The sequence below is a fragment of the Podarcis raffonei genome, chromosome 14 (genome assembly GCF_027172205.1).
Source record: "Podarcis raffonei isolate rPodRaf1 chromosome 14, rPodRaf1.pri, whole genome shotgun sequence".
NCBI classification, from domain to species: domain Eukaryota; kingdom Metazoa; phylum Chordata; class Lepidosauria; order Squamata; family Lacertidae; genus Podarcis; species Podarcis raffonei.
This window is the reverse complement of record NC_070615.1, coordinates 38,785,399-38,810,702: the sequence shown is the minus strand read 5'-3', so window position 1 is coordinate 38,810,702 and position 25,304 is coordinate 38,785,399. Positions and strand designations below refer to the sequence as shown.

The window sequence follows — 25,304 nt, the reverse complement described above, 5'->3', positions numbered from 1 at the left end:
CCCAAGCCAGCAAATGAAGAAAAGAAAAGGCACTCTGCACCCTTGCAGTGGGACAGCCCATGGGTACAGCCAAACACCTCAACCAAAGTGTGACAAAATTTTGACTGACCAGGTATCTTGACATTTTCCCTTTGCAGCAGCTGCAAGCACAAACGTCGAGGCCCAGCTCATCTTTTCTCCAGCGTCTTTCATCCCACGCTCAATAGCAATGAATTTGACCATCCATGTACTGGGACGGGCTATCAATCTCCTGGAGGCAAGTTCCCCTCCGAAACATACTGATAGCTAAATTCTGTGGGTAGTTTGTGTGAATAGGATTTGTTTATAGTTTGTTTTTATTGACAGATTTAAATGTTCACAATTTGCACTTCCATAAAATATATCTGAATATAAATAAAACCAGACAATTATACATAAAACAGAATTTAAAACATTAGCAAATAAGTGGTTGGTCAAAAAGGAAAATGCATCTGTTTAAACATCTCCATTTCCCCCCTCCCAATCATCCAATGCTGCTGTGATGGCCCAGCAGCTGTGAGAGCCCAGTTTGTAATCCCAGTGTAATTTGTAGCACCATCTGTTGTTGACCACATGAACCGCAGCATGACAGCACCCTTAGGAAAATATGTACAGGCAGCGACCATTTTGCACATGTTCAATTGATGTGGGACCACTGATGCGTGGTTCATTTTGGACCCAGAAAAGGGCGTAACAGGGGCAGGACATAATGGGGTGTAACAGGGCAGGGTGGTCTTATGCGCACTCCACCGACATGTGCAAATGCCCAGAATGCAACCCCCGCACAAAAAGCGAGTTGCCTGTATTAGGAGAGAAATAATTGGACCATGATCACCCAGTAAACTATCCTGCATTTCCTTTTGTGCTGATGTGCAGGGATGTTCTTATCAATGGCCTCCTAAATACCGCCTGTCGTTTCTTAGATTGCCATACGGTTAGGGAACATGGAAGATATCGTGCAAAAGTTATTTGGCCTCTATCCAGCTGAAGATGCCAAAGGGAGATTCCACAAGGCAGAACCTCCCATTGAGACGGGACGTAAGGCTTCTCTGAATAAACCAACATTTGAGAGAAATGACCCATCGTCTAAAGAAAGAAAGCCCAGCGCAAGGAAGGAGAAGCAGAAGTGCCCAAGTGGGCAGTACAATAAGATGAGTGAGTTCGCCAAAAAGGTAACTTAATATGTGGAATCCATAGTGTTCTGTTGTGAGTGCTAACCTCAGTAGAAACAATGATACCTCAGACAGCTCCACACAAGATTCAAACTGAACATATTCTAAGTTCAAATATTGCTTCAGTGACAGACATTCTCAGGCTGAGCCTTAAATAAAAGCTGCAGTTCTGTGTTCTTGGCTAGATCCATTTTTGCAGAGAGGAAGCCCTTCATTTAAAGGGGTCCAGCCTGGTGTAGCAACTGTTTGTTCACTCAGAGTGAGAGAGATTCTGGTTGCACTCAGGTTTTTTGAGCTGGAATCCTTTGAGTCAGAGGAAGGCAAGACAGCACAATGTTCCATAGTGTTTTATTGCAAATGCTAACATCAGTAGAAATGGGGGCACCTTGGACAGCTCCTTTGACAGTTTGGGCTGAATATATTCATAGAATCATAGAAGTGTAGAGTTGAAAGGGACCCCAAGGGTCATCTAGTCCATCTCCCTGAAATGCAGAAATCTTTGCTAAAATATCCATAACAGATGGCCATCCAACCTCTGCCTAGAAACCCCCAAGAATGAAAAGTCTACCACCTTCCAAGGGAGTCCGTTCCAATGTCAAACAGCTCTTACTGCCAGCAAGTCCTTCTTGATGTTGAGTCTGAATCTCCTTTCTTGCAACTTGAATCCATTTGTTTGAGTCCTACCCTCCAGAGCAGGAGAAAACAAGCTTGCTCCATCTTCCATGGGACAGCCCTTTAGATATTTCAGGATGGCTATCATATCTCCTCTCAATCTCCTCTTTTCCAGGCTAAATGTACCCAACTCCCTCAACCATTCCTCATAAGGCTTGGTTCCATCTTGGTCGTCCTCCTCTGCACACATTCCAGCTTGTCCATATGCTTTTTAAATTATGGTGCCCAGAACTGGACACAGTGCTTGAGATGGGGTCTGAATAGAGTGGTAGTATTACTTCCCTTGATCTGGACACTATACTTCTGTTGATGCAGCCTAGAACAGCATTACCTTTTTTTCCTCTGCTGCATCACACTGTTGACTCATGTTAAGCTTGCGCTCTGCTGAGACCCCTAGATCCTTTTCACATGTACTACTGGCAAGCCAGGCGTCCCCCATCTTAATTTTGTGCTGCTGGCTATTCCTGTCTAAGTGCAGAACCTTACATTGAAATTCATTTTGTTAGCTTGGGTCCAGTTCTCCAATCTGTTAAGGTCATCTTGAATCCCGATTCTGTCTTCTGCAGCATTAGCTACCCTTCCCAGTTTGGTGTCCTCTGTAAATTTGATGAGCAGCCCCTCAATTCCTTCACCCAAGTCGTTTATAAAGACGTTGAATAACAACAGGCCCAGAACAGAACCCTGTGGCATCTCACTTGTCACCTTTTTTGAGGATGACAAGGAACCATTAGTGAGCACTTTTTGGGGTTGATTGGACGTTATGGGAGTATGCTTCACATATTGCTTCAGCAACACTCCTTCTCAGACTGAGCCTTCTTTGCTTTGTCTCCAGGGCTTGTTCTTGTCGGAATTCAAGCGAGCAGAGCCTCCAGCTCTTAGGAATTTGGCCACCCTCCAGGTGCCCGGCTTGAATCCTTGTTGACCTCCCCTGCCAGCGTCTGCCGGCAAGATCAAAGGAGGTCTCTTCGGCGATCCTTTTCAAACGTGAAAAGAACACACCACTCCTCCCCCTCCCATCTCCAGGGGGGGGAATGAGACAGACAGAAATATATTTACATGTCTTTATTTCTGTCTTTCAGCAGTACAGAGAAACACGTCTGTACACTCTGATTCCAACTGCAGAGAGAGAATAACTCCACCCATGTACTTCCAGTACAGGGTCATGTGCTGCTCTGAGCTAACATCCGGTGCTCAGTGCATTGAATAGACCGTCCCTGGTTCCCACGGTACAATCCAATAACATCAGTTTCCTGTTTACCATTCCAGCCACCTGGGGCTGGCTTCTGCATTGGTCCTTTTTCGTAACATCCTCCCCCAAAAGAATCAATGCGTGTTGCGGCAAACAAAGCGTGGTCCAGAGAAGAAAACAAACAGTTGTTATACACATAACACTCCCCTGTTGTTTCAGTTCCACCCTTGGAACTCCCCGCCACTGGTTTCCCCAGTGTACCTCTCTGGTTGTCTGGTTTCCAAGGAATGAGTGCATCTGCATTACCTTGGCTAGCAACTCTCTGTTGTGTCTTTGTCTCTGACTTAGACACAGCTCCAACCTGTCCTCGGTTGTTTACAACAGCAACACATGCAACAGCTAAGTTAGCAAACTCTTTTGAGTACCTCTTTGGTGGTTGACCCTTTGTAACTCTCTCAGACCTACGTATGAGGTGCTGATCCTCTCTGCTCACTGGTCCAGTCTCAGGACTCTTTGGAGAACCAGTTGTTAGGAGAGGCTCAGAACTTACAGGGTTAAGAGTTCTGAGTGATGACGCCTCACATTCTGAGGGCGGGCTTAGAACACTGAAGGGAGTGGTTTCTCTGTGTCTTTCAGTGTGCGTGTTTGCTCCAAGGAGAGAGCAAGCGAGATGTCCGCTCTGTCTCCAGGCAGGAGATTTATAGCTGTTGTGTTTTGCTAAGGAATAAAGACTTTAAGATAAGGAGACTGCTGCGTTTCAGCCTGAGTTATTACCGCACGACAGAACGTTCCTGCTTCTGCTTCCGTTGTGTTTTACGCGCTCTGCTGAGTCAAAGGTCCCAGGGGGAAGACCAGAGCTGCGCAACAGAAGTGTGCCGGACCCCTGGACGTAATTGACCCCACAACAGGTTATGGGGGTCAGCAATAAAGATAAGCAACGTTCGTGCGTGTGAGGAGGCTGCAGCCAAAGGCCAGCTGATGAGACGCTGGGAAGTGAAACTGCAGGCAAAGAGGCTGAGGAGCAGCTAAAGGCCAGCTGAGGAGTAGCTGGTGCCAGCCAGGAGTTCGCTGGGAGGAGCTGAGATCTGCCGGACCGGGAGGTACCTGTAAGTAAGCTGGGCCCCCGGGGAGAGATGGCAGACAGCCAGAAGTCGTCAATCCCTGTTAATAAGGTGGACGGGAGCAAGCCCTGGGCCGAGAGAAGGCAGGCACTGAAGAAAGCAGTGGGAGCCAGGCGAGAGGGGGCTGAGAATTGCTCTGAGGAAGCACCATGCCCAAGAAGCCCAGAGGGGGCTGGAGGCCCAGAGGGGGCTGGGACTGTGTTGGAGGGCTGCCGGAATGCCCCAATACGTGAGCTGCATGCTGGAAAGCAGCTGAGAGAAGAGAGGAGCTTTGCACCAGAGAATGGGGTTGCAGGCCATTCCAAGGGTCTTGAGAGTGCCCAGGCTGTTTGGCAGGAGCTGGAGGGGGTTTGCAGAGAAACCACAGCAGAAGCCAAAAGCCATTTTCCCAACGGCAGGAAAGCCTCAAGGAGGAGTGCTGCTGGAAAGGTTGGGGGGGCAGAGAAGACCAAAGGCAAGTTTGCAAAGTTTTCCACTAGGCGATGTTTTGTTTGTGCTTCGACTGAACATCTGCGTCGCAGCTGCCCACAGAGAGCAAGGGAGCCAGGGCAGGATGGTTCCAAGGTCGTTTCCCATGGGAACCAGCCGGGTTTCCATGGCAACAGAGGGAGCAGGCGTGAGAAAGCTTATCAGCTGACTGCTTCGATGGCTGTTTTGGAGAACACCTGCAGCGAGCGCCCCAAGGTCGGGGGCAGCAGGAAGTCAGTTGCTAAGGCAACAAAGAAGGACAACTCCGGAGGGGGGAGAGTCCTACGTTGGGTTGTTGACTCGGCTGCGAATGCCCATTTGGTAACAGCGCCACCTGATGGACAAATGTGGAACTGCAAGGCTGTTTCAACTGAGAAAACAGTTAGATTTGCTACAGGTTCACAGGGACGTGTAACCCATGTTTCTAACATGTTTGTCTCTTTCTTACAGGCTGAATTGAAGGTTTATGTTCTCCCTGAGATAAAACATTGCCTGCTATCTGTACCTTGCCTTTTACAGGAGGGATATTCTGTGAGTTTTGAAAAAAATGTTTGTACAATTTCCAGAGATGGGAAGGAGCTCGTAAGTGTTGGAAAGGATCAAAACAACCTCTTTGTTTTGGAAACACCACTGGAGGGTGAGGGGAATATTGGGAAAGCCACTGATCACACTCATGTGTCGTGTGCTTGCGTGTGGCACAAGAGGATGTCACATGGGTCCTGTGAGGACGTTCAGATGTTATCAGAGTGCACCAAAGGTTGCAAGGTAAAAGAATGTGGTAAACCTTTGAATTGCAAAGCTTGCAGGAAAGCCAGAAACAAGGGATTTAGTCATCCCAGGGTGGAGAGAGTAACCACAAAGCCTTTTGAGCTTGTGCACGCAGACCTGTTTGGGCCTATGCCTCAGCCAAGTCTGGGCAAAGCCAGGCATCTGCTGATTTTGATCGATGATTTTACTAGGAACTCCTGGGCTTTTTCTCTGACAACGCAGGAGGAAGCAGCGCAACTGATCAAAGATTGGGTTGCAGAGGTGGCACAGAGGTTCTCCACCAAGGTGCAAGGTTTCCAGTTTGACCGTGGTTCAGAGGTCACTGGGTCTGCTCTAAAGGGTTTCTTTCGCCAGAGGGGGATACGTCACAAGGTGACTTCTCCTCAGGAGAGTGGCGTGGCAGAGCTGAGGAGTAAAGCTCTGGTTCGAGCATCCGAAATTCTACTGGATGACTCTGGTTTGCCTCACAGTTTTTGGGGGGAGGCGGTAAAAACGGCCAATTTCACGATGAACAGGTGCTACAATGCAGTGGTAGGTGACACCCCGTATTTCCTGCTTCATCAGCAGAAGCCGCTTGTGCATTTCTTTCGCACTTTTGGTAGCAGAGCCATGGTGCCTGTACCAAAGTTTCTGCAGCAGGAGGGTGGCCCAAGGTACCAGGAAATGATCTTCTGTGGATATGAGCCTGCGACAAAAGGGTGGAGATTCGCATATCCAGAAGGTGATCAGACCAAGCTTCTGGTCAGTAAACAGGCTGAGTTCTTTGAGCAGGATGGTTGGGCAAGGCGCAAAGTGCGCTCTGACGTTCACTCAGATTGTCTGTCTGACGCTGAGGAGGAAGGAGAGCCAGAGCCTGAACCTGCTGGTGGAGACCAGGTCCCTGAACAGAGTAGGGCGTCTCCACAGGTTGTTAAGGGAGTGTCCAAGAGTGAGCCCTCATCTCCTGTGCGCATAATGGAGAAAGCTCACAGACGTGTCAAGTCAGAGGGGGAGTCTTCTGATGAGGAAGACGCACACGCTGGCCCCAGTGGGTCGGGAGGAGCACCCCAGTTTGTGCCCAGGCGGTCATCGCGGGCTACAAAGGGAATTCCACCTGAGAGGTTTCAGGTCACAAATGCGTGGGTTGGTTTCGCACAGTGCGAACCTGAGGTTTGTGAGGTTCAACAGGTGCCTAACAACGATGCCAGGAAGGGGCGGAAGGCAATGGGGAAGGTGTTGAACACTCAGAAGTCCTCTCAGAACGTGATTCGAGAGGGGGTGTTAGGAGAGGCTCAGAACTTACAGGGTTAAGAGTTCTGAGTGATGACGCCTCACATTCTGAGGGCGGGCTTAGAACACTGAAGGGAGTGGTTTCTCTGTGTCTTTCAGTGTGCGTGTTTGCTCCAAGGAGAGAGCAAGCGAGATGTCCGCTCTGTCTCCAGGCAGGAGATTTATAGCTGTTGTGTTTTGCTAAGGAATAAAGACTTTAAGATAAGGAGACTGCTGCGTTTCAGCCTGAGTTATTACCGCACGACAGAACGTTCCTGCTTCTGCTTCCGTTGTGTTTTACGCGCTCTGCTGAGTCAAAGGTCCCAGGGGGAAGACCAGAGCTGCGCAACAGAAGTGTGCCGGACCCCTGGACGTAATTGACCCCACAACACCAGTTCCAATGGTAAACAGTGGTTCATCCTTCAGTTGTGAAGGCCTATCCATTGTGTGAGACTTCCTCTCAATGACTGTGACAACTGAGCTCTCCGAGCTATCAGTGTCATCACTCTCAGTACAGCTGTAATCATTAAAATCATCATCATCTGAATCGTCCTCAGTGGGAAATGTGTGTACTATCACTCTCTCCTGTTCAGGAGCACTCTCTAGAAATTTTGTGAGAATCACCTGACCAGATTCAGACAAAATTACTCTGTAGAGACCCTTTTCATACCCCACAAAAATGCCTCTGGCATTCTTTACTCCACCTGGAGCTTCTGTTCTCACATGAGACCCAAAAACCTTGAAATGGGCAACAGAAGGTTTTCTGTGGAACAGTTTCTCAAAAGGAGAACTTCCCAACTCTTTTGAAACCTTTCTCATTTTCGTATAACAGAACGACATTAGAGACTCGGCCCAGTACTCATGTGGCAGATGTGAACTTAGCAATTGCGCTTCCATCCCCTTTTGCAATTCTTTGTTCACCCGTACACAGACACCCCTGTTCCACGCTTCCGCTGAAACAGCAATCTTGTGTCTGATCCCCTTCTTCTGCAGGAACCTTTGGAAATCCTGTAAAAGAAAAATCTGCTTCTCATCTGTGAATAGACAATCAATGTTAGCATCATGCATACTCTTAACTTTGTCACAAAACTCCTGAAACCTCTCCAAGGCTTCCTGTGGCTTTCTCAACACATAAACCCAGACATAGTTAGAGAAATGATCCACACACACAAGATAATATCTTGCATTGCCTCTAGATGGTTCTAGAGGACCAATCACATCAGCATACACCCGCTGAAATGCTCTGTTGACTCCGGTCTTCTTCTTGCTCACACCTGCAAGAGAAACTAGGTTAGACACAGATGAATTACATTCCATGTAATCACTTTGTGCAAAAGTCAACAAATATAGTCCATCCTCTCTGGCCGAAAGAAATAACTCTCCATCTTTGTAGATCTTGCAGCTCTCAGCATCGTAGGACAATCTCAGTCCTCTCTTTGCAATCTGCGAAACACTTAGCAGATTGAACTTCAATTCAGGAACCAAGTAAACATTGTTTATTGTCAAGTTCAGACTCTTAAGATAGACAGTCCCCACGCTGGCCGCTTCCAGCTCCTGACCGTTGGCCTGTGTCACAGTGAAGCTTTGCTTCTTAAACGTTGAAAAGAGTCCTCTGTGTGGGGACATATGAACCGTCGCTGCAGTGTCGATAATAAACGCGTTCCCAACATCTGGCGTGGTTCCTTTCGCCATCAATGCCTTTCCAGGTCTCACCGAAGTCTTGGTATGACCTTTGCCTGACGCCTCAGGCTTTGCTGAGCGGCCCTTCGCTCCTTTTGGCTGACGTGGCTTCTTACAGTTCCGCTGAAGATGCCCAGCCTGTCCACAATTGTAACACTGGACAACGTTCAAGGCTACAGCTTCCTTTCCAGTAGCCTCATCGGTGGGGGAATTAGAACTCCGTTCCTCCCTCCCCCTGTCCTTTACTTCCAGTGCAGCAAGTCTGTCATGTTCATTCAATACGACGGCAGTCACCCTTTCCGCGGTCAAATCGTGAGCGGGGAGGGAACCAAGCTGACTGGCAACGGTTTTGTAAGTCCGATTTAGGCTGTTGATCATCATGAAGCAAAACACTTCCTCCTGCAGACGGAAATTGCGTTCCACCATCTGCTGGCGCAGATATTTCATCTCCGTCAGGTGCGCTTGAACATCTCCATCAGGCGCAAGCCTCAGATTGGTCAGCTTCTCAAAATACAGCAACGCTGAAGAACCAGCATCCCTCTGATGTGTTCTTCGCAGCATTTCCCAAATTTCCTGTGCATATTCCAAACCCTGAATATGCACCAATTGGTCATCTGACACACACAGAATTATAGCCGTTCTGGCTTTCAGATTCTGTGACTCCCAACCTCGGGTTGGTGCTGCTGGGATGGGGTTCTCAATCACGTCAAAGACCCTCTGATTCTGCAGCAGGGCCTTCATCTTTATAGACCAAGATGAATAATTGTCATTAGTGAGGGGAGGGGGATAGGGCAAACCTCCCGCCTTCTTGGAATCCATGCTGAATCCAAGGGTCAGTTTTCTCAAGCCAGCTTTCACTTTCACGCCAGTATACTCCAAAAGTCTCTGTTTACTACTTCACTGGCAGGCAAACCTTTGGGCTGTTTGTTTTCAAAACCCTTGCACAGCTGCGCAGATACACTTTCGATTTCCCAGGCTCTTTTTAGGCCACTCAGTAAATTTACAAGTGTTGGCAGACGTTGCCTAGCAACCAGCTCAGGACGGGATTCCTTATCTCACCACGGGAATTCCTGGTATGCAAGCTTGCCCTCAGAGCTTGTTTTTTTCAAACGCAGCTCTTCCTTGTGAACCAGAAAATAAGCCTTTCTGCGTTCATTTTTTCTAGCCCGAAATGCAGCATACCTTTTGAGCATACACTCCTCTCGGTGTCCAGCTTGTCTGTTCAGCTTCTGGCTGCAGGCAGACGCTTTTCTTTATCTCCTTAGGTGCAGAGGATGGCAACGATTCATCGACCTCTCACCTCTCATGCAGATTCTCATAGATCAGATAACCATCGGTCTGCTACCAGATGTAACCTCTGCTACCAGATGTCGGAATTCAAGCTAGCAGAGCCTCCAGCTCTTAGGAATTTGGCCACCCTCCAGGTGCCCGGCTTGAATCCTTGTTGACCTCCCCTGCCAGCGTCTGCCGGCAAGATCAAAGGAGGTCTCTTCGGCGATCCTTTTCAAACGTGAAAAGAACACACCACTCCTCCCCCTCCCATCTCCAGGGGGGGGAATGAGACAGACAGAAATATATTTACATGTCTTTATTTCTGTCTTTCAGCAGTACAGAGAAACACGTCTGTACACTCTGATTCCAACTGCAGAGAGAGAATAACTCCACCCATGTACTTCCAGTACAGGGTCATGTGCTGCTCTGAGCTAACATCCGGTGCTCAGTGCATTGAATAGACCGTCCCTGGTTCCCACGGTACAATCCAATAACATCAGTTTCCTGTTTACCATTCCAGCCACCTGGGGCTGGCTTCTGCATTGGTCCTTTTTCGTAACAGTTCTGCCCCTGTGGAGAGGAAGTTCTTCATATAAAAGGCCACAGGCTGATTTAGCAATTGTTTACTCTGAGAAAACAAGGGAGACTCTGGTTGTAGGCCTTCTGAGCTGGAGTCCTCTGAGTCATTCTTGGACTGAGGCAATACAGGTAGCAGGGGCTCTTCCTGAGTAATGACAGTTTCCTAACTGGTGTGTTTTTAGCCTATTCCTTGGTTCCAGTTCCTTGCTCCCACCTGATAGTTGCCTTTGGCTCATCCCTGACATGGAGTCCTCATTCTGAGATCTCTGGCACTTTGCATACACATTATTATCCCCTTTTAACAATAGATCACTTTGGGGGTTTGTTTCAGAATTACTTTCTACCACTATTTGATGTAGTTGCTTCACACGCACCACTCCCCATCCCCTTTTCTCTTTCCTTCTGCATCAGTTCACCAAAAGGATGGGAAAGAAGAAGAAACCAAAATGTAGTCTGAGCATAAAAGTCTTTGGGAATGAGCTTGCTGTTTTGGACTGCGTGGATCTGAGAAGTCAAGCAAAACTCTATTACCTGAACCTTGCGGAACTAGTGGTAAAACTGCTAAAGGTAAGGGAATTGTGAATGATCGGAGCAGGCCAGTGGGGCCTGGTGCTTTCATGATGTTTGACTCCAGCTCCATCCAGCATAGCCTATGCTCAGAGACCAGAGGCGCCATTTTCTGAAGCGGATTGCACATCGTGCAACATTGCAATGTTGCACACATGGTGTCACACAACGTCCTGATGTTGCTCCAACAATTGGGAGACCAGGCCCCCTAAAAAATACCTACTGAGGGGGCCCACAGTGCCTCAGCCCCCTGGAACCAGTGCTTCTGTCAGAGATGGTGGGAACTGAAGCCCAATAACAACTGGAGGTCAAGAGGTTATGCGAACCTGGGTTTGAGTGTCCATACTGGAAACAGGAAAGCCCAGATTTGAATCCCCACTCAGCCTTGACGTTCAGTGGAACTAGGCCAGTCATACTCTCTGTCTAGCCAACCTCACAGGATAGTTTTAAAAACACAATGAGAGGGGGACAGAGCACATGGTTAGGTAACTTTATATTCTGGACTTGATGGTCTTTTGGTGGGGAGGGGCTCTTTAGATTATGTCAGAATGTAATAAGCCCCCTTGCTGCATTTGGGAACCTACCTGCCATTTTGCTGTGTGGGTCCTGGACATCTGGCCCCATATCCTGCTCTGACAGCACCACTAGTTGAAGAGCCATGCATGCTGCCTTGAAAGAAAGGTGAGCGATAAATGTCTATGTCAGGCATAGGCAAACTCAGCCCTCCAGATATTTTGGGACTACAACTCCCATCATCCCTGACCTCTGGTCCTGTTAGCTAGGGATGATGGGAGTTGTAGTCCCAAAACATCTGGAGGGCTGAGTTTGCCTATGCCTGGTCGATGTAACTGTAGTCCCGTAGGGCCCAAAGCATTTGTTGGCTTGCTGTTGTACGGTGCCAGCACCGGCGATGGTAATTGTGCCAACAAACAAGTGCTTAGCCATCGTGGATATTATTGCACTACCATTTTATGTTTTTATGTAACCATTTCCAACAGGGTCAAGAAGTCCAGTTCAATAAGAGGTTGAGTTTGGCCACAGAGGAACTGCTGTTCCCAGCAATCTCAGGTTTGCCCATCCTCCTGGCTTTAAATGCCTCAGCAGCAGTCAGTGCAGCAATCCAAGGCAATATGGACTTTAGACAACGGAGCAATTTTTTCGTCAATGGCTATATCAAGCCAAGGTATACACCTGCCTTTAAAGCTCTCCCTCTCTCCCTCTCTCTCTCTCTCTCTCTCTCTCTCTAAAGAGCTTTTGAAGCAGACTCGTGAGCAAGCTCTGTAAAAGGCTAGGGAACCACTTTGATTTCCTCTGTCTTGATGCCAGGAGTGGGTTTCAGGGGCAGGCAGCCTTAATGCAAACAGCGTCAAAGAAACAATACAGCTCAGGAGGCCAGGCCTTGTGAGCAAAGCGACTCATCCCCTAGGGTAGATCTCACCCCTGTAAGTACAGACTGAAGGTCCCCACCTTCCCACATTTCCCTAAGTCTCCTCCTTCCCCGGGTTCCTCTCAAGCAATCTGAGATTCCGTCGCCTTGTCTGTCTCTGCTCCTCCCTCTTCATGCCTCTTCTGGTCCTGGGAGACAAGGGAGGAGGGTAGCTGGTCACAGCAGGAGAGCAAGACCCCCTGGCTTCTTCACCAGCCTGCCTCATCACTGCCTCTTGGCTCTCTTCCTCTCCAGCCTCTGCTTCCGCCTCTGATTCTGGACTGCTCTCTGCCCAAGCCTCTTCCTGCTTACTAAACCCTGTTGCCTCTTCAGCTTCCAACACCTCCTCCCCCCCCCCAGCCTGCTCCCTCTTCTCCCTCTGACCACTCATTGTCGTCCCACCACCAATCCCCTGGCTCCCAGCCTTTTTCCTTCAGGGGTTCCCTAGGGGTTTCCCCAGATGGTGCCTCTCACCACTCTTCTGCCTCCAGCCAGTCCCTGACACTTGATTTTACCTGTTGATATACGTGGCTGTCTTTGGTAATGTCCAGAGGCAGAATCTGGTAGTAATAATAATAATAATAATAATAATAATAATAATAATAATAATAATAAATTTATTTATATCTCACCCTCCCCAGCCGAAGCCGGGATCAGAGCGGCTAACAACAATAAAAGTAACACAACATTCTAAAATCAATTCATTTTAAAATCAATTCAAAATCAAATTCATGGCAACCATTGGGCTGGAGTTCTGTGAGGATTACCAAAGGAGGGGGTCAGACTGCGCCTTGGCCAAAGGCCTGGTGGAACAGCTCTGCCTTGCAGGCCCTGCGGAAAGATATGAAGTCCCACAGGGCCCTAGTCTCTTGTGACAGAGCGTTCCACCAGATCGGGGCCACAGCCGAAAAAACCCTGGCTCCGATTGAGGCCAGCCTAACCTCCCTGTGGCCCGGGACCTCCAATATGTTTTTGTTTGAAGACCGTAAGGTCCTCCGTGGGACATACCAGGAGAGGCGGTCCTGTAGGTACGAGGGTCCTAGGCCGTATAGGGCTTTAAAAGTTAAAACCAGCTCCTTAAACCTGATCCTACCAACCAATGCCCTAACTTTTTACAGAGGTAGACCACCAGCATACCCTCTAGGATTTCGCAGATGAAAACACCCCTGTTCTCACAACCAAGGAGCAAACTCTATCCGTTCTGCTATCATACATTAGAAGTGGGGGCCCTGCAGCGTGGAGTGCTTCTCTTCAGGGTCTCAGAAACACCATTCCATTTCTCCTCTTCCCTTTTCATCTCCAACACTTGGTCAGCACACTGTGCTTGCTGAGCATGCTCAGTCCTCACGGGGTGATTTCCCCCATGTTGGGAGGAGGGAATAGCGGGCAGATGCAGCGCTAAAGCAAAGATGTCGCTCTTGACCATGCAACCTGTTTCTCCCTGTGCTTCTTGGTAGTGCTGTCTTTCAGATTTCTGCCCAAATGGGAACTGTGGGAACTCTGGGGAAAACTGGCTTGAGCTGGTCAACTGGATTAAGGTCGTCAGCCAGCCTTGATGGAGGGGTCCAAGTGAAAAAGGGGAAAGAGGTTAAGGTTTTTCTGAACACTCCCGAAGAATCTATGGAGATGGTTTATTTCAGGTAAAGTCCACCGGTCACAGCCATGTCCTCATATTCTAGGATCTGAATGATAGTTTTCTTAAATGTTTTTTATGCAAATACCTGCAGCTGAGTTTTGTATGGTTTTCCCCCCAGTGAAGGCTAGAAAACTTTGGAAAATTAATTAATGGATGCCCTGAAGCAACAAGTTTCTGGTCTTCACTCCAAGTGCTGGATTAGAGATTCCACGAGTGCAAGCATAATGCTACCACCATCCTAGTTCACTCTTTCCCATTCTTGTTTTCAAATTAGGTTTTCTTAAAACTGGGGATGCCAAAGATCAAATCTGAGATCTTTTGCATATAAATCATATGCCCTACCTCTGAACTCTTGTTCCTTTCTTAAATCCACTGTAAAAAAAAAATCAAAAAATGACATGATGTTGTCTTCCTTGGATTGAATTATACTGTCTTTGCTTTACAGCTCTGAACTGTATGCAATGACGGTGGATGGAATGGAAACTGCTCATGGGTTCCCAGGCCGTAGCGACACTAGATCATGCACAAGTGAGGAAGGTAAGTTTTTATCATTTACGTCTAATATATAGCAACCAGTTGTCACCTTGCTCTTAACTATTGTTGGGAGCATGTTCCTTCAGGAGTTAAATGTCCCCCCAAATTTTGCCTGCAGAAAATGGAAATTCTGCAAACAAGGGTTAGCAACAAAGTGTCTGTATGAGGAATAATGAATACAGATTTACAGCAAACTGACATCTGAGATGAATGCAGTTTAGAAAGCATAGAGTTGAAAGGGACCACGAGGATCATCTAGTCCAACTTCGTTTTTGTGGCTAGAGCAGTATCTGAATAATAGAATCATAAATTTGTAGAGTTGGAAAGAACCCCAAGGATCATCTAGCCCAACCCCCTGCAATGCAGAAATCTTTTACCCAACTTGGGGCTCAAACCCACGACCCTGAGATTAAGAGTCTCATGCTCTACCAACTATTTCCATTAAAAAATGTGTCCTGAGCGGCACAAAATGAATGGAAATAGGCAACCGTAACAAAATATATGAGAAGATTAAAAACAAGTCAATAATAATAATAATAATAATTTTTATTTATATTCCGCCCTCCCCAGCCAAAGCCAGGCTCAAAGTGGCTAACAACAGTAAAAGTAACACAGCATTCTAAAATCAATTCAGAATCAAATTACTGGCAACCATTGGGCTAGAGTTCAGTGAGGATTACCAAAGGCGGGGGTCAGGCTGTGCCTTGGCCAAAGGCCTGGTGGAATAGCTCTGTCTTGCAGGCCCTGCGGAAAGATGTCAAGTCCTGCAGGGCCCTAGTCTCTTGTGACAGAGCGTTCCACCAGATCGGGGCTACAGCCAAAAAAGCCCTGCCTCTGGTTGAGGCCAGCCTAAATGCCCTGTGGCCCAGGACCTCCAAGATGTTTTTATTTGAAGACCGTAAGCCAGGAAAGCTGTAAGACCTGTACAGGATGGAAGTGTGAAAGGCATCATGGAGGGTGAGCTGCTAACCCTGTGGCTGTGTTCTACCTGCCTAGTCAGAGACAGTATGCCTCTCAAGGCCAGGGACTGGGAATCAAAAATCGAGAGAGTGCTTTAGGGCTCAGGTTTTGCTTGTGAGCTCACCATAGACATTTGGTTGGCCACTCCAGGATGTTGCACAAGATTGGCTCTGGCCTGATCCAGGGGGCCTCTTCTAATGTTCTGATAGAAGACCGGAACATGACAAATTAGCCGGATTAATTCTTTGCATTGGAAGGTGTCAGATAAGCACCAGAACTTTTATTTTTGAAGGTGGCACCTGAGCAGCGATGACAAAGGTGGCAAAGGAAGGAACTGCATGAGCTAGGGCTGGAGAAGTCTTCATCGGAGAGTACATAAAATGATTTAAATTTGAAATGATTTAAATGCCGGACTTGACATCTTTCCACAGGGCCTGCAAGACAGAGCTGTTCCAACAGGCCTTTGGCCAAGGCACAATCTGACCCCCTCCTTTTGTAATCCTCACTGTTGGGTTGGAATAAACGACAGACGAGTAGCAAGTGTCATGTGGGAGGCACCTCTCGAGCAAGTCTCGAGGAGTCTCTTTTATTGAATATTACCGCATTGCCACGTGTGTGCTGGTTGCTGATTGGTTAACACAAATACAATTCAAGGGTTTTAATCACCAATAGGCATTAATCACCAATAGAGTAAAGGCTGGGAAAGGGAGCACAGAACTAGACAGGCATGAAAACCTCCTAATTAAAGTATAACTAGTGATTGATATACCAAGACTTAAACAATTACATTCCAATAGATGTGGTCAACTATGCATTAAGAACAGGTCAGAGTATAATGTTTTCATGAACTCAAACTGAACTGAACATTCTGGGATGATGAGGGAATGTAAGAACGGTTTGTGCAGCATCATGTACAGAAGCAAAGCTTAGAAGCAAGGCTTCCCATCATGCCACAGTCATGTGCAGAAGCAAATGTGTACAGGCAAATGTGTATGAGCAAATGTGTAGAGGCAAATATTCCTACCACTCACAGAACTCTAGTCCAATGGTTGCCATTAATTTGATTTGAATTGATTTTAAAATGAATTGATTTTAGAATGCTGTGTTACTTTTATTGTTGTTAGCCGCTCTGAGCCCAGCTTCAGCTCAGAGGGGAGGGCGGGATATAAATATTATTATTATTATTATTATTATTATTATTATTATTATTATTATTACTATTACTATTACTATTACTATTATTAAATGACTGATTGGTTGACAATGCAGTTTCCTAAAAACAGCCTTTCTCCTTTCTTGGATTCACCAGATGAACTATTCTCTTCCTTTTACCCAACCCCCTCCCTCTTTCAACCAGTGTCAAAGGCATTGGGCTGGCAACTGTGCTCCGAGATCTCTACCCCTGACGATGAGACCAGCGGTTTCATTCTTCCGTTTCCCGGACCAGCAAAATTTGCCATAACGTTAAAGAAGCAAGACCGAAGCCTGTACCAGTACTTAATGAAAGCTGCATATAATTATATTTCTCAGGTTCAGACACTGCCCTTCAATCTGGATATGCATTACTCATTCCTTCTACATGCAATGATCAGGCTGCCAGGGCCGGCGCATGTTTTCACTGGTGCGATGAGATGGGGCAGAATGTAGTGGCAACTGCAGAGAAGAAGGGCCTGTGTCCTTGAGAATTGGCAAAGTGGGGGAGGGGAGTAGAGGCAGAGGGCACTGTGCCCTTCCCATAGTGGTCCTGATATAAAGCTACAATATAATGCCCCATAGAACTTGAAAGGAAAGCGCTATTTATAAATAAATCCCAACTATATAATAATAATATAATAATTTATTATTTATACCCCGCCCTTCTGGCTGGGTTTCCCCAGCCACTTTGGGTGGCTTCCAACCAAATATTAAAAACAATACAGCATCAGACATTAAAAACTTCCCTAAACAGGGCCACCTTCAGTTGTCTTTTAAAGTCTTCCTTGACATCTGATGGGAGGGCGTTCCACAGGGCAGGCACCACTACCGAGAAGGCCCCCTGCCTGGTTCCCTGTAACCTCACTTCTCTCTCTCTTTTTTTAAAATGATATTTATTAAAGTTTAACAATTACAAAAAAAGAAAAACAAACAATAAAAAAGTTACAATACTTCAAAAATAAAAGAAAATACAACAAAAAAACAGTACAACAAAGCAATAAAAAAGAAAAAAGAAAAACATTTAAAAACAAAAACATTTTTTAAAAAACACATCCGGTATTTTCATATCTTTGTCTTTCATTTACTTGTTTCCTCGACTTCCTCACACCTCCCTTTTTTGTATTCTAATTCAATTAGCTGTTTCAGCAAGTCCTTTCCCTCTTTCTCAGATTTTGTTCTATAATTTATCTTAACGCAATTTGACCTTAAATTATACTCTTTGACCCATTAACAATCCATTTTTACTTAATTCTTTATAACCTTTCTGCTAAAACCATGCAAGTTCATTCCAGCATCCTTCTAACATTCTTTAATTTTACAATATTTCTGTAAATATACTTTGAATTTTTTCCAATCTTCTTCCACCGACTCTTCTCCCTGGTCTCGGATTCTGCCAGTCATTTCCGCCAGTTCCATGTAGTCCATCAGCTTCATCTGCCATTCTTCCCGGGTAGGTAGATCTTGTGTCTTCCAGTGCTTTGCGATGAGTATTCTTGCTGCTGTTGTAGCATACATTAAAAAAGTTCTATCCTTCTTTAGCACCAATTGGCCGACCATGCCCAGGAGAAAGGCCTCTGGTTTCTTCAGGAAGGTATATTTAAATACCTTTTTCATTTCATTATAGATCATCTCCCAGAAGTTCTTAATCCTCCTGTAACCTCACTTCTCGCAGGGAAGGAACGCCAGAAGGCCCTCAGAGCTGGACCTCAGCGCAACTAATTACTAAAACAACCATCCATATGTTTGCATGAGACTATTAGAAAGATGCCTACCTGCAGGGTTGCCATACATCCAGGATTTCCCAGACATCCGGAATCCAACAGTATCTAGCAGTGTCTGGGTGGAAATCGGGCAAATGTCCAGTAAAATCCGGACATATGGCAGCCCATGTCGGCAGTGCTGTTTTTGCCTATTTTTGATAAAAATAGCTCAAAAATGGCATAAAAATTGCACTTTTGCCCAAGAAAGCTCAACAACTTTTCTGTCCGTATTTTCACTGTTTGAAATATGGCAACGCTACCTACCTATCATAACTGCAGCTTCATAGGATAGCCTCTGTATATACTGTGTTTTATGATTGCATCACACAGAGCACAATCCTTTTGCTAACACCGTAACATGGGCAATGAGCATAAGGAGTTAAGAGGCAGCCTGCTGGATCAGACCAAAGTTAGTTTACACCACAAACGGATCCAAACATATCCAAATAGTATCTCTATATTATACTAATGCAAGTTTACAAAATCACATACAAAACAATTGCAACCACACCATACACACAACTACCGGGGAAAAGCTCATTCCAACAATGAATCTTTCTGAAGCTCCTGCAGATAAAAATTGGCAATTTCTAATTCCTCAGGAAAAATTATTTGACAAACCCCAGCTTGAATTAATAGCGGATCAGGTGCCTGACCACTCTCCTCCTCTAGAGCCCCATAACCTTGGGGAGGGCAGCACCCCTCACCTCTCCTCCTCCCAACACCATAGGCTCCACTTAACCAGGCACATTTTCTCTCAACAAAGCTGATGTGCGCACATCACCAATGCATTGTTTCCTTCCCATAATACAGATACCGTAGCCCCCTCTATACATAAAAGGGGCCCAAACAATATCACGTTGCCAGAATGACCAGACAGTGAGCTGTATCTGACTAAGTTCTACTCAGAATAAACTCATTGGAATTAATGGGCTTAAGTTAGCCATTTGGAGGGCCACATATTCCTCACCCCTCCTCTATATAAGCCAGGAAGAGCAAGTTAGCCACAGGTGTGCAAGAACTGCCCATGTCCCCAACTCCCAACAGTTCTACTGCAGGTGTTACTAGTAAAAGCAGTAGTGGTAATTGTAGTTCTTCTTTTTCTTCCCAGAAAGGTTCCTGGATCCCAAGTGAAGCTGGCCTGCATTTCTTTATAGGGACTCCAAAATCCGAGTTGAAAAGGGAGGTTGCTATCAACTTCCATTTAAATATCCCTCAAAAGAAATTCAGAATTGAATTTATCCACCCCAAGAAAAAAATGCAAGTGAACGGTAAGATTCTCACCACCAACCCTTCAAAGGCTGTTGACTTCCATTTAAAATGTGTTGTCTCTCCCGTTGTGAGAGAGGTACGGTATACGTAAGGCTTAGGTCGCTCACTAGGAGTAGAGGTCGTGAACTTTACCTTGGATATTATAATTAGCACAGGCTCATGCACTGCTATTCCCTCCATAATGTCCTCACATAAATGTCCGTCACCTGATGATACCTGAGATTTGACACATCCTGTGAAATTATCCTTTCAATAATTCTGCAGAATTTGTTAAATACTGTTAGCTAATCTACCGTTTATTCCTATTTTACAGATAGGACTACTGTGGTTGATGAATGGTGTGTGTGTGTGTGCGCGCGCGCGCGTTTGTGTTTTATGTAACCCAAAGCACACCATACATCCATGGTAAATATGTGACTAGGACCCAAAGTACCCTGCAACTGTACAGGCTCTCTGGCATGTGGATTATTTTATTTATTCATTTATTGTTACATTTCTAATCTGCGCCCCCTTTCCTCCATGTTGCTCAAGGTGGGATACATGGTTCTTAATCCTCTCCATTTTATCTCCATGACAACCCTGTGAGGTAGGCTAGGCTGAGAGACTATGACTGCCCCAAGGTCACTTCATGAGCTTCATGGCTGAATACTACTACTACTACTACTACTAATAATAATACAGTGGTACCTCGGGTTACAGACACTTCAGGTTACAGACCATGCTAACCCAGAAATAGTACCTTGGGTTAAGAACTTTGCTTCAGGATGAGAACAGAAATCGTGCGGCAACAGCAGTGGGAGGCTCCATTAGCTAAAGTGGTACCTCAGGTTAAGAACAGTTTCAGATTAAGAACGGACCTCCAGAACGAATTAAGTTCTTAACCCAAGGTACCACTCTGGGCAGCTTCCAGCAAAAGATTAAAGATACATTAAAACATCAGTCATTAAAAACTTCCCTAAACAGGGCTGCCTTCAGATGTCTTCTAAAAGTCAGATAGTTGTTTATTTCCTTGACATCTGGTGGGAGGGTGTTCCACAGGACAGGTGCCACTACCAAGAAGGCCCTCTGCCTGGTTCCCTGTATCCTCTTCTCGTAGTGAGGGAACTGTCAGAAGGCCCTCGGAGCTGGACCTCAGTGTCCGGGCTGAACGACGGGGGTGGAGACGCTCCTTCAGGTATACTGGGCCAAGTAAGGAGTTGAACCCGGGTTTTTCAGGTCCTAGTCCAACACTCTAACCACTACACCACGCCGGCTATCAATGGGCAAATCAGCAAATAAAAATCACATACACTTCCTTCTGTATCTATCAGGAAACATTGAAGCCTCTAGAAATTCACGTGTGGGGCATCTGGAGCTGATAGTTGATGATGACAACATCTACTACATCAAGGTAAGCATGCTCTTGCAGCTTGCATGGGCAAAGGAACAAGATGATAAGCTGCTCACCAGGGAGCTGTCTGCCTTGATTGTGCAACATCCTTCCTAAGGTCTATAATGTAAAGGTAAAGGGACCCCTGACCATTAGGTCCAGTCGTGGCCAACTCTGGGGTTGCGGCGCTCATCTCGCTTTACTGGCCGAGGGAGCCGGCGTACAGCTTCCGGGTCATGCGGCCAGCATGACTAAGCCACTTCTGGCGAACCAGAGCAGCACACGGAAACGCCGTTTACCTTCCCGCTGGAGTGGTACCTATATAAATGGTGGTACCTACTTGCACTTTGACATGCTTTTGAACTGCTAGGTTGGCAGGAGCAGGGACCGAGCAACGGGAGCTCACCCTGTCGCGGGGATTCGAACCGCCGACCTTCTGATCGGCAAGTCCTAGGCTCTGTGGTTTAACCCACAGCGCCACCCGTGTCCCAAGGTCTATAATGTATCCCACAGCTATTGCTTACCATTGGCTATGTTCTCTCTCCACTCACAAAAGGTGGTATGCCTTTGAAGGCCAGTTGCTGGGAATCTCATGAGGGAAGAGTGCTATTGCACTCAAGTTCCGCTTGCAGGTTTCGCAGAGGCATCTAGTTGGCCACTGTGAGAACAGGATGATGGACTAAACTTGGTTGGTTAGAACATGGTGCTGATAACCCCAAGGTTGCAGGTTCGACCCCTGAATGAGACAGCTAGATATTCCTGCATTGCAGGAGGGTTGGTTGGATAATCCTCAGGGTTCGTTCCAACTCTACAATTCTTTCCCCCCCCCAAAAAAAATTGTTTATTCATTTTATAACACAAATAAAAAACACAAACAGAAAAGACAAACAATACAAACCAATTCTTATCATATCCTTATTTTTCTAAACATTGTTAAGTGCGCTTCCCCAAGTCCCACCTATCTGATTTTCATTTTACTTCATCTTTAGCAGTTTACATATATCATAATTTCTAACCATCTTGTTTATTTTTAATCACACTTAAAATAAGTGTTCATATTTTATCACTTACAAATAATACTATTTTAAAATATCCTATCTTCTACTTCTAACCTTACAGCCTATATCCACTTCCAAAGCTATTCTAAGATTTAAATATTAACATATTTTTTCAAGTATTCCTTAAACTCCTTCCAACTCTACAAGTCTATGCTTCTATGATTAGGTGGGCCTTTGCATTGCTCCAGCTGAGCACTTCTTATGTCCTTACATTTTCCGTTTAAGGATGCCCTATTGGGTGTGTGTGTTTTTTGCAGGGAAGGACAGATCTGCACATGGCAGCTGCAGAGCAGAGGTACACAAGCCACCTGGAGACAAAGTTGCTGAGAGATGGGAGCCCCATAGTTCTTTCAGGAAATCTCACAAAACAGCCTGGGAAGAAGATGGCATTTTCAGTATCCTTGATTAATCTACTGAAGGACTCGGCTTTCCTTTCAGGTCAGTGCATATCCCAAGAGGTGTGTGTCTGTTTGTTTGTTTAATTTAATAAAATTTAATAAAATTTAATTTAATTTAATTTATTTAATAAAATTTAATAAAATGTATATACTGCTCGATTGTAGGATAAACCTCAAAGCAGTTTATGGAAAAGATAAAGCAATAAATCCCTTAAAAAATCCCTTTTAAAAAAACCTCACAACCATAATTTAAAACATATGGAAAGTTAAAAACCAGAATAGACTAAAACAAATGAAAACTCATATTAGCTCTCTAAACATCTGAGTATAGGTAAAGGTAAAGGGACCCCTGACCATTAGGTCCAGTCATGGCCGACTCTGGGGTTGCGGCGCTTATCTTGCTTTATTGGCCGAGGGAGCCAGCGTACAGCTTCTGGGTCATGTGGCCAGCATGACTAAGCCACTTCTGGCGAACAAGAGCAGCGCACGGAAACACCGTTTAAATTCCCACCAGAGTGGTACCTATTTATCTACTTGCACTTTGACGTGCTTTCGAACTGCTAGGTTGGCAGGAGCTGGGACCAAGCAACAGGAGCTCACCCCGTCACGGGGATTCGAACCGCCGACCTTCTGATCGGCAAGTCCTAGGCTCTGTGGTTTAACCCACAGCGGCACCCGCATCCCAAACATCTGAGTAGGCTTGTCTAAATAAGAATATCTTCAGCAGGCGCTGAAAAGAATACAGTGAGAGCACCTGCCTGATATCAAAAGGCAGGGAGTTCCAAAGTACCACACTAGACGATCAAGTTCCTACAGATGCGGTGAGGGTATTATGTGTCCATACGAGCATCTCACAAGTTCATTGAACACCTGACCAGGGAGTGGGGCTGTGCCCACTAGTCCTTTTTCCTGGCTGATGGTCATGCTGGACACGTGTGTTTTGCTATGCTTGCTTTCCTGCAGGTGGGTTATTGTTGTTTATTAGGAGGGGAAGGGGTGGTGCAAATGCATTAGCAGAGCTAGTCTGGTGTTTCTGCTGTGCATTTGCACTGCACGGCCTTCCCCACCCCCTCCCACCTGCCAGGAAACTGGCACAGCAACTCTGTCCCACCTGGTAAGCCACTTCTGCAGGTATCTGATCTCCCAGTGGTATCAATTGATGGTACTGTTTCTATTGTTTCTTTAGTGTGTATGGAGAAGAAAGCAGATGATAAGCTGAAGCAGTATTCACTGGAGGGAGAAACCCACATTCCAGGAGTTCTTGGATCTCACATCGTTGCTCTTCTGCAACAACGAGGGGACATCTGGTCCAGTGCCCTGAGAGTTAAATATGGATTGTTTGGTACTCAGTTCTTATACTATACTAATACAAAAACAAAGTTGAGCTTTATTGCCTTTGTCAGTGTTGTTCTTGCTTTCGCGCAGAAGGATCTGATTGGCTAGTGTGGGAAATGGGATGCCGGACTAGATAGAGACTTCATTTAATCTGGCAGGACTGTTCTGTTCTTAATGCAAGGTGTAGGGATGGGGAAGAAATTTGATTCAGTCCACACTTAAAGGTGAACTTAACTTAATTTGCACTTTCCAAAATGACTTCACAAACCAGAATACAGCCACCTTTCAAAATTTGCACTTCTCTGAATTTTGCAATGCAATTCTCCAAGCAAGTAATGTGTACAAAAATTCATGTGCTGGGGGTAAGCCATGCATAAAATGCATGTCTTACTGAAAATCACATACAAAAATGCATTATATAAGGGGGGTTTGTTTGCAAAAAAAATGTACATAGAAATGTGTATATCAGGAGAACTTTTCATTAGAATCATGATAAATTTTCACAAACCTATGTGGAGAAATGAACTTAAGCCTGGAAAAATGAGAAGCTGTTAGAAACCAGAATGGACAGAGTCACACATCCCTCATGAGGTGTGAGCGTAGATCTGCCTTCCCTATTAGCAGTGACTGTGCCTGAGTGCTGTGAAAACAGTATAATGTCATTTAGTAAATATCTCTGTATGTACATTTGCGTTTTACCTGGAGCAGGAGCTGCAAAAAGCCTTCAGCATGAATGTACCATGGGCCAGAAGTTGAAAGTGGAGAATGTCCCAAAGGATGCCTACAGGCTAGATTTGGAGCATGAATTCTATTGCACTCAGATTTTAGCCTACAACCACAAGGTAAAGCATTTAGTTCATTTACCGCATGGGTAGGCAAACTAAGGCCCGGGGGCCGGATCTGGCCCAATCGCCTTCTAAATCCGGCCCACAGATGGTCCGTGAATCAGCATGTTTTTTCATGAGTAGAATGTGTCCTTTTATTTAAAATGCATCTCTGGGTTATTTGTGGGGCCTGCCTGGTGTTTTACATGAGTAGAATGTATGCTTTTATTTAAAATGCATCTCTGGGCTATTTGTGGGGCATAGGAATTCGTTCATCCCCCCCCAAAAAAAATATATAGTATACACACACACCAAAGTCTATGGGACAGTAGACCGGCCCCCTGCTGAACAAGTTTGCTGACCCCTGATTTACCAGAACAATTATGAATCCTGAGCAATGGTGCTAAATCCAGATTTCTTCCTCATGGAAACTAAATAATGAAGACGCAAGATGCACTCTTGTGGGAAGGGAATTCTACAACTTAGCAGCTGCCACAGAGATCTGCTTTTACCTTATACTGCAAAGTGGGGTGGAGTTGGCTCTAGGTTAGGATGTGGGCATTGTGTAAGAGATATGGCAGTACAGGTCACTCCACAATGTGCACCCCCCAGCTAAGGGTAGCTGTTAAAGTTGGGGATAGAGGTGAAATTTGTTCAGTCTGCTTTTTGCGGCAGACCATTCCAATTTGACTGCCCCACACTAGCTTGCAGATCACAACACAATTCCCCATCAACCAGATATTTCAGTGCAGCTTCAGTATACAAAAAGTGCCCACAAAAATAG

General features: G+C 45.9%; 1 protein-coding gene across 5 annotated transcripts in view; it reads left to right on the top strand.

Annotated features, from left to right (window-relative positions):
• The window catches only part of LOC128401423 (uncharacterized), a 95,266-nt gene that overhangs the window by 9,697 nt on the left and 60,265 nt on the right, over positions 1–25,304 (top strand). For 4 of the 5 annotated variants that reach the window (XR_008327470.1, XM_053364448.1, XM_053364449.1 and 1 more), the window contains exons 7-18: positions 138–256; positions 942–1,190; positions 10,599–10,754; positions 11,753–11,937; positions 13,638–13,820; positions 14,262–14,353; positions 16,668–16,840; positions 19,376–19,535; positions 20,847–20,926; positions 22,221–22,401; positions 23,548–23,703; positions 24,405–24,538. Coding sequence is in view for 4 of the 5 variants with exons in the window: in XM_053364448.1 (XP_053220423.1) it covers positions 138–256; positions 942–1,190; positions 10,599–10,754; positions 11,753–11,937; positions 13,638–13,820; positions 14,262–14,353; positions 16,668–16,840; positions 19,376–19,535; positions 20,847–20,926; positions 22,221–22,401; positions 23,548–23,703; positions 24,405–24,538 (1,868 nt within the window). In the remaining variant the exon portion in view is untranslated. Of the gene's footprint in view, positions 1–137; positions 257–941; positions 1,191–10,598; positions 10,755–11,752; positions 11,938–13,637; positions 13,821–14,261; positions 14,354–16,667; positions 16,841–19,375; positions 19,536–20,846; positions 20,927–22,220; positions 22,402–23,547; positions 23,704–24,404; positions 24,539–25,304 lie in introns of those variants that run through there. The other variant, XM_053364450.1, reaches the window with a different exon arrangement.